General features: G+C 35.2%; 2 protein-coding genes across 2 annotated transcripts in view; one reads left to right on the top strand and one right to left on the bottom strand.

Annotated features, from left to right (window-relative positions):
- The window catches only part of LOC142345707 (uncharacterized), a 577,332-nt gene extending 560,938 nt beyond the window's left edge, over positions 1-16,394 (bottom strand). The window contains exon 1 of the mRNA XM_075397963.1: positions 16,374-16,394. The gene's annotated coding sequence lies outside the window, so the exon portion shown is untranslated. The remainder of the gene's footprint in view (positions 1-16,373) is intronic.
- The window catches only part of LOC142345708 (phospholysine phosphohistidine inorganic pyrophosphate phosphatase-like), a 45,917-nt gene continuing 34,379 nt past the window's right edge, over positions 5,612-17,149 (top strand). The window contains exon 1 of the mRNA XM_075397964.1: positions 5,612-5,959. Within this exon, the coding sequence (XP_075254079.1) occupies positions 5,769-5,959 (191 nt within the window). The 5' untranslated portion in view covers positions 5,612-5,768. The remainder of the gene's footprint in view (positions 5,960-17,149) is intronic.

The raw sequence follows: 17,149 nt of genomic DNA, 5'->3' as shown, positions 1-17,149 counted from the left end.
TTTCGCAGATCGATACTATACACTCTGGTACTAAAAAGCCACGTACACCTGAAGAGTTTTTTTAAAAATTGCCACAAATAAAAATTTTGATTTCTAATCATTTCTGTTAACGAGTCACAATAACTTTAGCTTTTTAACAGCTAGTAGAGGGTTTGTATATTTTTCGAGTGGTATAATTGAGCGTTGAGCAGAATTGAGAACTTCTTGCTTTTTGCACAATTATCGATTTTTGAAGCGCTCTAGAATCAGCTTCCTTGCCGAGCTTTAGTAATTTTACTATTTCGTATAAACCTTTTTAATAGCCGCACAGCCATAACTGGGTCCATTATTGGCCTTCTCTTGGCTTTTTATTTAGAATTCGGGAGCTGTCTTTTTATTTTTTTAAGATCTGTTCACACATTTTCATGATTTTCGAAGTCAAATTGGAGTAGTGATTTTGGTCACGCCAAAACAGGAAGTGGAGCGAGTGGTTGTGTGGCGTGAAATTTTTTCACTATAATTTTAAAGTAGAGCGAGAAAACGGTGTTTGAATAAAAGTTCGCTTTATCGCTGGTGATTTTTTGTTAACATGCGGCAATTTCACTTCGATTTTTACAATAACTGATTTTGGTCACGCCAAAACAGGAGTAGTGATTTTGGTCACGCCAAAACAGGAAGTGGAGCGAGTGGTTGTGTGGCGTGAAATTTTTTCACTATAATTTTAAAGTAGAGCGAGAAAACGGTGTTTGAATAAAAGTTCGCTTTATCGCTGGTGATTTTTTGTTAACATGCGGCAATTTCACTTCGATTTTTACTGTATCTTTCGATTTTTTGGGTCGCATTTTTGGTTTTCATACCATTTTCCTTCCATTCATAGCTCATTCTAGGCCTATTTTTTTGTTTGAAGTTTTTCTTTCTCGCCAGTGGTTTTTGTTCACATGCGGCAATTTAACTTTGATTTTCTATTTTTTTATCTAATTTTCTTGGAAACGGTTTTCGCAATTCACTCATAGTCCGTTCTAGTTCCAGTCTTTTGTTTATTCAGTGAAAATTTTTTGAATTTTACGTCAAGACCTGCCCTGCTATGTTCTTTTATTTCGTCAAGAGTTTTATTACAAACCTATAACGTCACTACTTCAAATCTGCTTTTTGTTCATTCGTTCATGCAATTTCAACTGAAGTGCGTGCATGACGTCATTTTTTGCTCTTAGAGTTTTTTGTTCAATCGCGTGATTAAATGTTGGGTCACACGTGACTTACCTCACTTTCATAAATAACTTCCTCACTTTGAAATTGACTTGGCCTTCAAGTCAATCTGTGTCACTCTAAATGATGGTTATTTGAGAGCAGCTAAAGGCAGCAATAGCTTATACAGAATCTTAATCAAATTATAACATCTCAGCCTTCCATGAAAAGACTAATTTTTTTGGTCTTTCGTTACTGTTTTTTAGACTGCGGATCTACGAAGCTATTGCGGCTATTTTCTGGCAATCTGTCAGCAATGTTGATAAAATTTGTGTTACTTCGTAGACTTTTCAGCAAGCTTTTGGGGTTAAATCTTGGGACTCTTTGGAATATATTTCTGTTTTCGTGTATTTTACCTAATTGTTCGGACCCCCACTTTATTGGGGAGGGAAGAACTATATACTCAATCAATTTTTTTCTGTTCAGAAAGTTTTGCCAACCGATATATATCCATCGTAGGGAGTTATGAGTGGTATCAATAAAAAGCACATATATCCAAAAATTTGGAATTAATTTTTTCCGAATTTAGTTGTTTACAGGGAGTTATCGAGGCTTACAGTTTTGTGGATATTCGACAGTTTTGATTCACATCTTCAGTAGTTTTTGCCAAATTTTGGCACAGTTTTGCTAATATACTTTAAGATAAATTTTTTAACGGTAGCTGGTTACCGTTAGAGATAAAAGAACGTTGCTTGATTGGGGTTTCCTTGGCTAAAGTTTCTGATAAAATTTTCAGAATTCAGACTTCATAAATAATTGCACAAAATAGGCTTTTTTGGTCAACTTCATTTACCTTTACCGAATGTAGACCTGGAAAACGCTGACACAATCTGTTCAGACTTTAAAAGAGCGCTAATTGAAACAAGGCACCGTATAAAAGTCTTCTCGAATTTAAATTTGGTTGTTTGCAAATTAAACTCGATAATTATACAAAAAGCATCATTTTTTGTTTTAATATTAGAAATTTTTCACTCAACAATTGGTTTAATTCGCAAGCATTTGGAACACTTGGGCAGTTTGATGGGCGCATGGCAAAATCAATGGGAATAGGTTTGATATTATCATGAGTTCTTACTATCAGAAACTTTTTAATTTTTATTTTGGTGCTGCTTTTTTTCAAATTTTTTGCTTTTGTTTTTTTTTAATGTTAATTACTGACAAATTTTTTATTCACGGCTCCATTAATGACAGCTCTCATTTATGTAATACTGGGGCCGGATGTAGATGTAGTTTGTTTTAGAGAGCCTAATGGTTTTTACGGCTTTAAAGAAAAGTTTTAGTAAAATTTAGTTGAATTCTTGTGTTCAATAACTTTTTTGCAGTCAGATTACTAAGTCTAACCGTTCTCTTTGCAGTCTGATTACTAAGTTTAACCATTCGAATTACTGAAATTTTTTTACTGCACCATAAATAACAGCTTCCATTTACGTAAAAATGAGGCCGAATGTAGATATAGTTTGTTTTTAGAAGACCTAATGGTTTTTACGGCTTTGAAGAAGTTTTAGTGAACTTTTATTGAATTCGTGTGTTCAATAACTGTTTTGCAGTCAGATTACTAAGTATTACCATTCCATTTGCAGTCTGATGACTAAGTCCATTCAAAGATCCATTTGGCTTCTTAATGAGGTGTAAGTGAACCTGTACCACGCATTCGGTTGTTACCTAATGTCTCTTATTTTATCGTATGTGTTTGTTTTAAGGAAATGTCTGTAATTTTTTGGACTTGTGAATTTCTTATATTAATTCTGTCAACTTTTCGCTTATTTTCAGTAAATACAAGTCAAAGATTCTTTCTTATAGAATACAAACTAATTTTGAGGCGGATTGTTTTTGAAGAATGGTTTCTTGGTTTTGGTTCATACAAAAAATTTTGTGGTTTTTGTGCATGATTGCCCATTTTAGCTGTATTTATTTTCTTTGTTAAATTGTCACACTACTTAACAATCAAACTGAAAAAAATTCTACAAAATTTGTAACTGTTCATCTTTGTTGTTTTCATAAGATATGGTCCTGCGACACCGTTCTCTTGCAGTATTTAGTAGGTTTTTATAATTTTGCCCTCTATTTATTGTTAATTCTTCTTTTCGAATGCCAAATATTGTGTAATTAAACGTCTCAGTGGCCAACTTAAGATATATCAATGAAAATAATAACTGATATCGTTATGTAGCTAATGGTTTTCTTGACTTTCAAATTAAATTTTAAAAAAAATGTGCTTCAACTTATCCCCTTCTATTCTGGTTTGCGTTTTTCGTGTTTGCGTTTTACAGTTTTATCATTTTTGTAACTTAGCTTTATTGAAAGTAGGTTTCATTAATGTATTGTTGAACCAAACAGTAATTTTTCTGTTGATTAAACCTTTTGACTGATGTTATCAGGGCTTAGACAATTTGTTTCAGAATTTTGTGAAATTTATATAGTTTTCAATCTTTGTGGTTTTTTTGCTGTCGTTCTGATATAGGTGGTTTACAAAACGTCTTAATCATCTTCAAAGAAGACGAAAATGTAATCTTAATTTTTCGCGGTCAATATTTTTTAAATATAATGGCTTCAACACTGGTTTCGTAATTTTTTTTGAAATTTTAGTTATGCATGTTATATTATAGTCTTATGACTTAGTCTCACTAATAAAAGGCGCAATTATTTTTCGAGTTGCAAGGTAAATTGCCTACTCTTTTAGTCGAAAGCTTATGTTGGCTACAAATTCTGTTGTCGCATGACATATCGTGAATAATGTAAGGTCTCAGTTGCTCTCTATGAAGGTATAAAAGAACACTCAGATTTCATTTGATGCATAACGTTTCTAAATTTTTTGGCATAATTGTTTTTATTAAACTTTGCTCCTTTTGCTCATTTCTTGTCGAGTTGTTACCAAGTCGCATTGAGGAAAATATTTTTTTCTAATGAAGTGCAGGTCGATCTCTTTTTAGTTTTATCTGATGCCATTTTGATTTGGTTTTTAATGGTTTTCAGTAAGTGGACACAATTAATATTTGTAACTTTAATTTTTATCGCCGTCTTTTCTGGTAGTCATATTATGGTAGTTACAGGTCTCATCGGCCCTCTAGGGTAGATTATTTTATTCATTTCGTAGTTTGTTGTACGATACGTTGATATGTTAATTTTTTTATCTCTTCCTTATTTGGTAGACAATTAATTGGAAAATGTGGATGAGCGGGGTCGGAACTTAATGTGCGAACGCTCATTACCGAGCCTACTTGTTTCACTCTATATTAAAACAATTTAATTGTCACTAAACATAAAAATTTTCTAATGAGCCCAATAGTTTTGTAGCCTACTCAATTTTTCACTTGATGGCCAAAATTTGACTTTTTCGATTGTATAACTAAATATCATCAGTTTTCGTTCGAAATGGCCAATTTTAGGGATTTTGATAGTTTTGGCCTGATTGAACAGCCTACTTATAGCTGAAAGCAGGGGACCAAAACAGTTGGAGAAATTTTTTCTGAAATTTTTTTGTGCTGCTACTGAGATCTGTTTTGTAAGCGTTTTGAAATCCATTAGAGTCACCCAAATATTTTCCTTGCAGTTCTACGCAATGTACTTTCTATAGCGTAAAGACTCTATAATTTTATTTATGAGGAAAGCTCAAACATTTGTCAGTTTTTTTTCTGCACAAAACCCAATTTTACTGTGCGATTGTATTTTTTGATAGAACATGATTTTTGGAACTGAAAATGTGTCAAAAAGTCAAACTTTTTGTTGGGCCTAAAAAACTTTAAACTAAACTTTTGCTTAAAATTTTCTCTCGGAAGGTACGGCCCGCGCCAGCAAAAGTTTTTAGTCCCGTCAAAAAAGTGACTTTTCCTTGTAGTTGGATGTGGTTATGCTACTGGAGCGTCCCGTGCCTTTCGTGAGAACATTTTACCTAAAAAATGTTTGATTGCGCAAAGCTGCATATTTCAGAGTCAGTATTATTTAATCAGCATACATTAAAGACTTTCTGACCTAAAAACTGCAGTACACAGGTACGTCAAATCAGATTACATTGCTTAGCGTCCATTAATGTAATTATATACTTAACAACTCCTACAGCTAATATAAATTTGGATAAATGTTTCAACACATCGAAATCAAAAAACTTTTTAAAAAAGTAATTACACACTTGAATATGCCTTTAAAGTCAGAAACGTTGAGTTTAAAATGGAAACAATAATTTGTTGAATCTTTTTCAAAATTCTTTTTTTTCGGAGCTTTTACATACACGTGGCTGACATGGTTTTTAAGCCTCGGGTAAATTTATAGGCTTTAAGCATTGACAACTAAATACACTTGTGACTGTTAATTTTGATATTTTATTGGTTGCATAGAATACACACAAGCAGCATGCTTAATACAGCTCAGCGTAAATACTTCAATCAATTCTGTAGTTGAATCTTGCAAGCAGTGAACGTATATAAATAGCACAAGATCTCATAGTACGAGGTTTACAGTGAGATATGATTTTATATGAGAGAATTTGGCATTTACTGCGTTTAGAATGTTTGTAATAGGTGCCTGATCTAAAGTTTTGATATTATTATATGGTCCAAATTTTAAGACGTGCTGGATGTTTGGTGCATCGTCAAATGAGAAAGGAAAAGTTTATCGCGTCATTACGCTCTAAAAGGGTGAAAGCTGTTCTGTGTGACATCCACGGAGTGCTGTTTGACAATGACGAAGGTGTCACATATCCGGTACCTGGATCAGTGGAAGCTTTCAACCGACTTGTAAGGTAAGGAGTTAGTCCAGCTAACTTCTCAGCAAAAAATCTAATCAAAGATTGTGAGATGTAGCTACTGAATATATTCAAAGATTTTTCAATTAACTTTAAGTAAAAGGATCATTGGTTTTTTTGCGAGGTGGTGGGGGGGGGGGGGGTCTACTATATTGATGTAAATTGCTCAAGAATTGAAATGGAAAGTAATGAATTGCAAATAAAAATCTTTTGGTAATTTGACCGATCTCAGTGATTTAACCTTTATTTTGCAAATTTCCTTTATCAGACTTCCATTAGTAACAGATCCCAGCCACGTTGAAATGAGGCGCAGAGATGTTTTTTTATGGCCCGGACACTATGTTTTCGTAACTGAATTTTGGGTTTTAATGCAGTTTTTGTAGTCATATGACTTTAATTTCATAAACAGAAGTCCATTTGACTTCTTAAAGAGTAATTTGTAAACCTTTATGATGCTTTGAGTTGATACCCAGTAGCTGTTCTAGTTTTATTCTTTTTGTCAACTGGTAGCTCCGTCTCTGGTCAAAAGACAATTAATCCGGTGAGTAGGTTTGTGATTTTGTATATTTTTTAATAGCCGCAAAGCGATAGCGGCTATAATTGGGGACATCGTGGTTTTTTACAAAGACTTTGAATTGTATTGGGGCGCTGTCTTTTTTTGAAGATCTTCACACATTTCATGATCTTTGAAGTCAAATTGGATTAGTGATTTTGGTCACACAGAAACAGAAAATGGAGTGAAAAAGCCAGTTTTTTTGCGGCGCAAAATTTTTTGCTCTAATTTTGAAGTCGAGTGAGAAAACGGTGTTTGAACAAAAGTTCGCTTTCTCGCTAGTAGTTTTTTTGTTCACATCCGGCCATTTCACTTTGGTTTTCACTGTTTTTTCAATTTTTTGGATCGTTTTTTTTTTCTAAACAGCTTTCCCAATCCATTCATAGTTCCTTCTAGGCATAGTTTTTTGTTAGAATCGAATTATCATTTCTCGCCAGTGGTTTTTTGTTCTTGCTAGCTGCATTTTGACGTTGATTTTCTGTTTCTTTTTTGTATTTTGATCTGATTTTTTTAGAAATGGTTTTTTCAAAAGTCCGTTCTAAGTCTAGTTATTTGTTTAGTCAATGAAAGTTCTTTGAATTGTACGTCAAGACTTGTCCTGCTATTTTTTAAATTCGTCTTCTCCCTCGATGATTCTTAAGACCTGACTTCTTGGGATTGACTTTTTCAATGAATTCAGTGACTTTTACTGCTTTGCAGTTAAAATTTGTTTGCGTGACTTCATTTCTACTTTTAGGTCAATTGTGTTTTACCTCGATAAAAAAAAAGACTTATAAACTTACTTACGCAACTTCAAATTTTATGAACCTTTACTAGTTAAAGAGCATTAGTCTGCATCTAAGTAGTGCCAAACTTATATGCCCTTATTCTTGAGTACTTTTCTTGAGTTTTTGACTTTGAATATCAATTTTGTCATAAAATTTATAGACCGTCTGTGTCATAAAATTGACAGTCCGTTTCTAACATAGAAAGTCAATTGGTCTATTAAAGGACAGGTGGTCGATCTGTCTATCTTATTTTTTTAGTTGTGGAAGGCCACAGGCGTCTATTAAGGCTTTTTTCCGGCAATCTGCCAGCTGTTTTTAATGCGTGATTCATTTGCGATTTTGTATACATGTCTATATATGTTCTGTTTGAATTCTGTTCACATTTTCACAATGACAATTTCCTGTGGCATTAAAAAGAAGCTGATCTGAACATATACAGGTTTTTATTGAGCATCTTGTGGATCCTGTTTTTTTTTAGCTTCGAATAGTTTGTAGGAATTATATTATGCTGTGTTCTTTTTATGAAATTTTTGTTTGACCCTTTGGACTGTTGTCCTCAAATTGGTATAAAGAGGTAATGTCCGGAGTGCGTTAAGTTCTCTAAGGCTTTCCGCATATTAGACTCTATTTATGCGATACACCGAAAATTTTTTAGAGACAAATCCGTGGTTTTGAAGTGCTGCTGAGGCTGTTTTCAGAGTTTAACCCCCACTTCGCACTCCACTCCCCCGCGCCCTTTTGACGACACCTAATCGACTGCACTCCATCAGCCCCGGCTGCACATCGTTTGAACAGTAAACCAGCGCGCTCAACCCCAGCCCCTCCCCACGTGCTCACCCCACGCTTGTCCAATTCAGCTAAAGCTAGCTTCCCTAAAGCGTAGCTATTCACTGACAAAAACAACCGCCCGCCAGTGGTTTGAGAGCAGTTCACCTGACGTTAGTTGGTTATGCTTAATGGCAGGTCTCACAGATTTCCTATTGAGGTGTAAGTGAATGCATTTAAGGACTCAGTTGACTGCTAATTCTAGTGAACGACGTTCAAATTGTTGTAGTGCAGATTTCTTTCTGATCTTATTTGACTTTGTTACCAAGTACTTTTGAAAACAGATCGTGAGTTTTTGCCGTAATTTGTTTTTTTTGTGTCGTTTGTCATGTTTCGTAGTATTATTAATGTTATTGTAGCTGTCGCTCAGAGCTGCAATTTGCAAATAATTTTGCGGGATACGTGCGCTTATTGCCGTTTTAACTGGTACCATAGTTGCTTTTGTATCATAATAAAATTAGATATATTAGTAGTGTGTGACTGCTTATACACAACTTGCGTGTGGTGTGGCGACCTTTCTGCCGCTGCCCAATGGTGAAGGATATGCGGTCTGTGGGTTAGGGGGACCAGGAGGGGCATCGTCAACATAAAAAGACAGATTTTTCTGTGTATTGTGATCGCGTAGGACAAGTCCAGCCGTTTGGCTATCTCAACTGGTCTCTCCCACAGGTCAATCACTTTCAGGTCTGTAGTGTTCTTACTGCAGTTCAAAATTTAGTTTACGTCATGTTGTGCTAAATCACATTTGGGACAGCGCTTATCAACATTGTCAGAGATCCCACCCAAGTAAGAGTTTCGCAGGGGACAGTGTCCAGTTCTCAGTTGCGCCAATCGGATACGTGCAATTCGTGGCAGAAATTTGTTCTGCTATCTTGTAGAGGTGTACCTATTTTTTGCTGTCTTTGTTAAACTGAGTATGGGCCGTGTGTCTATTGATACCTCTGAGCACATTTTTGTATTCTTTGTTTTTTTATGGTAGGTCTCATCGGCCCTCTAATGCCGTAAGGCATTATTTAATTCATTTATGAGTTTGTTTTCAGCGTTTTTTCAAACTCACTCTCAACCTCACTCTGATTATAAAAGCGTGTCTCAATTTTGAATCTAGTTTCCGCTTTTTCAGAGAAAGAATTTTTCAAGAAAAAAGATGTATAGGTTTAATTTATATCATTAAATACAAGGTGAAAGCAGTTTTTGGATACTACGTTTCAGGTACCAAAAAGCATGTGTTAAGTATTTTTGTTTCTCTGAACTGGCAGTAGCTGGTACGTTGTGCTCAATTGAACTCAACAAGCGTATAAGAAACCAAGTTTTCGAAAACTCAAGTATTGTTGCCTGCGACGACCAAAATCGTTTTGCTATCATGGAGAAACAAAGGTCAATATCTCGAAAACTAAATACGTTATGTGACTAACATTTGGTATGAAATTCCCAAGTAAAAAGTAGGGCTCCCGCTTCTAACTTCCAGATGAGCGGAGAACTTCAGTCCTAACGAACTAATTTATTGGAACACCAGATTGACTTAATAAATTTTTCTGAGGAGAAAGTTCTTTCTAAAGGAATGTACAAGAGTTGGAAGCTGAGACGGTGTGGTATCAGTGACACGCAACGGCAAGACTCCCGCGCTCTTTTAAGTAAGCAAGCGAATGTAATTAAGTATTAAAGCTCTTTTAATTAATTCAATAAGGCGTCTGGTCCCAAAGTGACCAAACGTTAGGTATGAGTTGAGATAAGCTTTGTGACGAGCATTCAAAAAGTGTAACACATTTTAGCTGTTCATATTTATATAGCTAATAAACCGCAAGTACTCCGTTTTTCTCAAAGATCAGCAGTAGTCTCGCCTTCTTCTGAAGTATATAAACTTCATAATTTTTCTCTATAAAGTAAGTATCCCAATGGAACCAGAGTATTTGCAACACTCGTACACTAGCATACCATACTGAATTATGAACTTATCTTTTGAGTTAAAATAAAGTAAACGCTTTTTTGAGGTACTTAGTGCTCGTTTTGAAATTATCCCACACTACATACTTAATCGTTTCATAACCTGCTCAATATGGATTTGAAAGACATCCTGCAGTCCAACACAACTCCTAAATACTTACAAGATATGATACAAATGGCACTGGACTACTTTGTAATGTTAAGTAGACAGAACTGGCAGAACGGTTAACGACATTTAATACTACGGCTTTGAGTAATTTATTGAATATTAGCCAATGTCTAACTGATTTCAAGTCGTCTGTGATACAATCTATCGTGATGTATCCATTGCAGAAAAGTTGGCATAATCTGCATAGAGTGAGACACTTGCAGGCACTTGGAAGATCATTATTATTAATTAGGAAGATTGGGGTCCAGGATAGACCCCTGTGGCGCTCTTCAAGGTGCTTTGTTAAGTGAAGATTTAAAACATGCAATTTTTACACGCTGCGTTTGGTCGTATGAAAAGCTTTGAAACCATTTTAATGCTTGACCACGTCTTCCATTGCAAGATAATTTCTGAATTTGAATGCTATGATTCAATGTGCCAAAAGCTCTTTTAAGACTTATGGAAAATATATGAAATGTGCTAGATTTGGCATGTCTGTTCCTCTCTGTCAGCTCTACTAAGGCATCAGCACAACTGTTTTTTTGAAACTCAAATAATTTACTAAAGAACAGATTAAACACTTCGAAATTGTAGTAATTTCTGTTGTACATGAATCTTTCAAAAACTTTACTCCATACAAGAAGCGATTTTGGTGGATAGTTATTTTCATAAGGCCGTGAGTCCGATTTTAATGCGGTAATACTTTATTTCTGCGCAGGTGATTTGAAAACAACCCCTTTAAAAAGAATTGTTTTTGATTTCAATTAGATACGACGTAGTTATGGCAGCATTTATTTTCACTAGTGCATTGCTCAAGTCGTCAATACCACGCGAACTTATCATCAAGCTGACGAATAGTTTTTACTTCCGATTCGTCAGTTGGATACAGATATAAAGACAAAGCTTGATCACTGGGCAAGATAACTTCAAAACGTTTAAAATCAATTCGTATTTCCTTTCGAATGGTTTTAAAGAACTAAGGAATTGTTTTCACAACGTTAGTGACGGAAGGACTTATTTTACCACCCGTGCAAGATGACAGAGCTTGTTTCGGGAGATCTTTGCTAGTTCGACCTTTAATATCATTTGATGAATTATAGGTCCGCCTGGTGTCACCGAGATAGTTTTAATATAGAAGTCTTTTTTAACTGCTGCATAGCATTTTTCAAACGTCAATCGGACTTCACAGAATCATGCCCTTTTTTAAATTGTTTGATTTGTCTCGACGACACACCCTGTGCAATCGATTTCTGTTGGTACGCAGATTTTTCGGGGTATTCTTGAACCATTTGGTTTATTGTCGCTAGTATTATTACTTGTCTTTAAAGGAGCGAAAACGTCTGTGACTTATACAATAGCTGCTTGGATTGCAATAGTTGACTTTCTGTTGGATTCATAAATTCAAGGCGACTTTTTGTACTCTTTACCTGCTGTGATTGTGCTCTTTGTTTTCTGAAAGTTTTGAAACTTTTTGGTATCAGGTTTTTTCAGCCTATTAGTCATTATAGATTTCGTCGTAGAGAGAGAGAGAGAGAAAGAGAGAGAGAGAGAGAGCGAGAGAGAGAGAGAAGAGAGAAGAGAGAGAGAGAAAAAGAGAGAGAGAGAGAGGAGAGATAGAGAGAGAGAGAGAGAGGAGAGAGAGAAAGGGGGGAGAGAGGGAGAGGGGGGGGAGAGAGAGAGAGAGAGTGAGTTAATTTACAGTCAAATTAAAAATTTCTTCAAGATTATTTTAGGCTGGGAAAGGACGCGCAACGAGGTCCTTAGACCTTCTTTCCAGCATGCCCTATAATATAAACGTAAGAGTGGATAATTTTAATTTTTTATTTTTTCTATTTAATGTTCTTGCCATTTTTTAAATGATTTCTTTTTTAGCAACCTTTTAACTGCTCGAACTTATTGCTCCACCAGAGCCCGGAGATAAGTACTTTAACTACATCGAATTGAAACTTGTTTACAGCAGAGAGCAAAGTTGCAAGTTAAAAATTGTCGTGTTTTGTCAAATGTTCCTATGAAGGAGGAAAAAGTGACAAAGACTGTCTTTAGAAATTGAAAAAAGTGATTTTTGACAGCAGAAATCGAGTCGCGGTGCCTTCTACGAAGGCACCGCACAAAATTTTGCGTATAATTTTCAATTATTTTCAAAGAATTTCCAGGAGTTGCAGGGATGTGACAAATTATCCAAAAAACACATTTCGAACGAGATCATAATTCCCTTGTATTATTAAAATGTAATTGTATAAAAATGTAAATAACAAAGCAACAGATATATAGTGGTCGCTTAATATTATAGTTGGAAATTAATCTTTGTCAGCTCTGTATTGCCAAGAATATAATGTCTTTTATTCTATGAACAAGGTGTTGAATATATCTTTAATCATCATGCATAGTTGCCGTACGACATTATTTTGGCGAAGTATATTGAATAGCTTTGCGCCACGATATTTAAGCGAAACCCTTTGAAACATATTTTTAGCAGCCGGCATAGCCATAACTCCAGTTGAAGATCTCCTGGTTACATGCGCATCTTGATTTTTGAAAGTGAAGATATTATTGAGATACGATTCTGAATGAAGTGATATCACTGATCGAAGTACAAACTTTAAGAGCTCATAAACGTACAGCTCATGCACGGTCAGTACACCGTGTTTCAACAAAAGAGGAGATATGCTATCCCTAAACCGTTTGAAGAAAATTAGTCGGAAAATTTTCCTTTGTAATTTTTCATTATCGCAAAGACTTGAAAAACTTGTGCAGCCATATATCAAGACTCCATACTGAATAAGTGGCTTGACATTAGCCTCATAATAACGTTTTTAAGTACTTCGTGGTACATAATGTCTCAACTTTGAAATGATACCACTCTGCTTCGTTAGTTTAACCACCACTGTATTAATATGATCTCAGAACTGCAGCTTATAATCAATATATAATCCTAGATAGCGACAACAACTATCAATTTTAATAGTAAAATAATTTATGGATATACCAATGTTTGAGATAGAACTAGAGGCACCTGTAATCGAGAAATTTACTGGTGATGTTTTTTAAGGTTTAGTGTCAGCTTATTAACGCTTAACCAGCGAGATAACGATTCTAAGTCACCTTTCAATTCCGAAATTGAACATTCATGGGCGCTTACGTTCGTATCGTCGGCAAATTGGTAAACGTCTGCTTTTTACAAGCTTCCGAGAGGTCGTTCACGTATATGAGAAATAGGAGCGGTCCTAATACTGAACCTTGCGGGACGGCATAATTTTATTAACGCCAATCCGATGAAAAACCATTAAAAACAGTACGTTGCGAGCGACCGGTTACAAAACTAAGAATCCAATTTCTATCATTGCCACATATTCCGTAACGAGTCAATTTTTTCCCTAAGATGCCATGATCAATAGTGTCGAAAGCTTTATTTAGGTCCAGAAAAACTGTACTAGTAACTGTTCTTGATTTATAATACTCTCGCAACCGCTCAGTGAGTTCTGCAATCGCATCAATCGTTGAATGCTTTTTCCTAAATCCAAATTGTTTTGAATAGAGAACCTGGAAATGTTCCAGGTATTGATAGATGCGATTGTGCATTATCCTTTCAAAAATTTTACTAAATACAATGAGCAAAGATATGGGTCTATATTTATTAAGATCTTCTTTACTATCCCCTTTATGCAGCGGAATTACTTGGGCTTGTTTTAGATCTTCCAGAAAATTACCCGTCTCAAAAGAATTATTTATAAGTTCAGTTAGAATTGGCGCTAAAGTCTCGCTGCAGCATTTCACATCTAGGTTGCATATATCATCGAAACCCGAAGAAGTTTTATTATCGAGGTTGTCAATCTCCTCTCTGACTTCTAATGGCTTTGTTGGAAACAGCCATAAACAAAAAGACTGTTCATTCGCTTCCGAGCGATCGCCTATATCTGAATTCGTGCTATCGTCCTCCGAGTTAGTGGTGGTGTGATTCCTATTCAATTCTACAGCAATATTGCTGAAGTAATCATTCAAAATATTAGCAATTTCTGATTTAGATTGCACTATCTCTTCAGTACTTAGCTTTATATGTTCAATTTTAATCTGCTTTCTTTCTGATTTTCCTTGCAATTCATTTAATAATTTATATGTTTGTTTAGGATCATTGATACAGCGTTCGAATCTTTTACTAAAATAATTTCTCTTAAGCTTCTTTAATGCTTTCTCAACTTTTAATCTCGCCCCTTTGAAATTCCTTAAATCTGATGATGACTAGTTCGTTTCCATTTCCGATGCAAATAATTCCTCTTAGAAATTAGATTTTTCAAATAATTATTTACGTATTTAGGCTTGGAGCATTGATTTTATTTAAATTCTTTATAGGGAGCAAATTTATCAATCAATTCAATGAAAATTTTATGGAAGGTGTTGAAATCCGATGGAATAGTTTGAAACTTTTTAGCGACTATCGATTGAAGTTCTTGAATTCTATATTTATCATTTAAATAAGATAAATCGCGTGCTCTTGATATCGTGTCATTTGTTTTTCTAAAATTATTATGATTTAAAGTTAGTAAAATTGGATAGTGATCGGTAATGTTTTGTTCAATAAGAATATCGAGAACTAAATGATTGAAGCCTTTTGCTATAGCGTGATGTAAACAAGTTTTTGAAATGTTCCCAACTCGTGTTATTTGGCCATGTATAATCTCAAAACCATTTGACTCTATAGCTGATAAATACTTTAATGATGAATTGTTTTTTTTTCAAAGTATCAATATTCATATCACCCAATATTATTACTGGCATTAAAGATTGAAATGACTCAAAAACTTCATCAAGTCGCTCAATGAATTCCATTTTATTCAATCTTGGTGGGTTGTAAACAGCAATAAGCACACAATATAAGCCTTGGTGGAAAACTTTTACAGCAATGCTTTCCTCTAGATTAATATCTAGCTCTCCCAGTACATCAAAACCATCTTTACATTGAATCATCACACCACCACGTGATTTGCGGTTTCTACTTAGAACGATGATGTATCCGGTAAGCTTAAAACAATAGGGTGCGTCAGCGTCCGTTAGCCAAGTTTCTGTTACTGCGAGAATGCTAGGAGTATAATTAAAGCTTAATAAAAGTTCCTCTAGTTCTTCGTGATGTTTCTTAAGTGACCTGATGTTCAAGTGCAGCACCGATAGGTATTTAATCTCGAAAAGTATTTTCAACAATGAAACCCTGGTTATCATCAATATCTACAGCACACGATTTATGGTCAGGTGAATTGTTCAACACACCAAGCACATAATCTTTCAACATATCGGGGTTTTCCGCATGGTCACGTAATTCATTCAGGAGCAATGAGTACTTGTCATCTTTTGGAGTTATTTCTCGTCGTCTCGTTACGCCTCTTCTTTGTGCAGGGTGGAATGACATAGGCGGTGGATTGGACGCAACTGTTGTTGTCGTTAGCATGAGACAGTCAGCTGGTTGTTGTGGAGCACTTGGTTGTTGAGATGCTAGTCGAGTGTTCTTACGCTTTGATGCAAATTTAGTTAGCTTATCGACGTCCTGTTTCGTTTTGACTTCGATATAGTCCTTTCTTTGGCCATTAGGTACTTCCAGTTTAACCACACAATTGTTCGTTGAAACTTTAAGGTTTTTCTCTACCGTGGCGTACTTGAGGACTTCTCTATCTTTCTCGGGTAAACATTCTCTCTTTTGAATGTATTTGTTGTTTTACTTGTTAGTTATTCCGTAGAGCAACGGCTGAGATCTCCAAATGTAGTTTTTATCTTCGAAATAGACAAATTGGATGATAACCGAAAATTGACCATCTATTGCGCTCCTTAGAAAATGACAGGCTTTGATCCCAGCATGGGTGAGATGGGCGTTGAATACGTTGTTAATAAACTCTAACACTTGCTCTTGGATACTGTCCGCCGAATGCGATGCATTTGGGAAATTGTTAAAGATTAAACAATCTTTGCGGCTGTATCGTTCCAATTGTAGGACTCTGTCTGATAATTCATTCACGCAGTTTGTAAGATGCACAATTTGGGTGTCTTTCAAAGTCAGTTGTTTTTTTTTATTTCAGAAACCTCGTTGGTGAGTAGCTCCAGGACACTTGCACATTGTGGATTTCCATGTTTCATGTCATTCACGGCTCTTTCAAAGTTGTCCATGGCAGTCCTCTGCATTCAACTCTGAAGCTATTTAATAAGTTTATCACAACAATTAGGCTAATTATAGTATAATAGTAGTATATTACTTAAAACAAATTTGTTTAGTTTGAAGTCTGAAATGTTGTTGATGTTAGCTAACAAGCTTGACAGTGTTCATTATTTTGTGGAATATATTGGGATACATTAGAAAGTAATCAAGAGAATTGTTTTGTTTTTGTGTAGTTTTTAATGTTCAAAGGTTCGGTATTATAACGATTCGTATAGAGGAAGACTCTGTTTAAAAGAGTGCTGGGAATAGGCGTTTAGCCGACAGGGCGTTTAGCCGACAAAGGGAAAATGATAGCTACTGCAGACAGATCTTCGTTACGCTATTTGATAAAAAAACTGATCCTATATTTCTCCGTTTTAAATTGGCCAATAACAGCTTCATGATTAATCTATTTTCTCATGTCAAGGAATTTGTCGGCTGAATTTCTCTGTGAGGTGCTATTTAAAATTCCTTGATCTAGTTGGTTTTTCAAATGCTTTTTAAACTAAGCTTGAATATGAATTTACGATTTTATAGGCCAAGGTTTTCCTCCGGAGCAGGGCCGACAATCTAAAACTCACTCTCGAAAGGTTGAAAAGAATGCATAAGAAAAACTGACTTAATTTCAGAGTAGTAATTCGTTCCTCTAAATCTGGTTTTACATTTTGATAAACATATTTTAACAAATATACAAGAAATTCCAACTAAGGCATTGTTTAAAGAGGTTGTTATATAGATCATGATCAAAGCTACATCAACTTGTATCCGGTTTCTTCTG

Source organism: Convolutriloba macropyga, chromosome 9 (assembly GCF_964194025.1).
Source record: "Convolutriloba macropyga chromosome 9, txConMacr16.3, whole genome shotgun sequence".
NCBI classification, from domain to species: domain Eukaryota; kingdom Metazoa; phylum Xenacoelomorpha; order Acoela; family Convolutidae; genus Convolutriloba; species Convolutriloba macropyga.
Note: the sequence above shows the minus strand (reverse complement) of the source record. Positions and strands in the feature narration are given on the sequence as shown.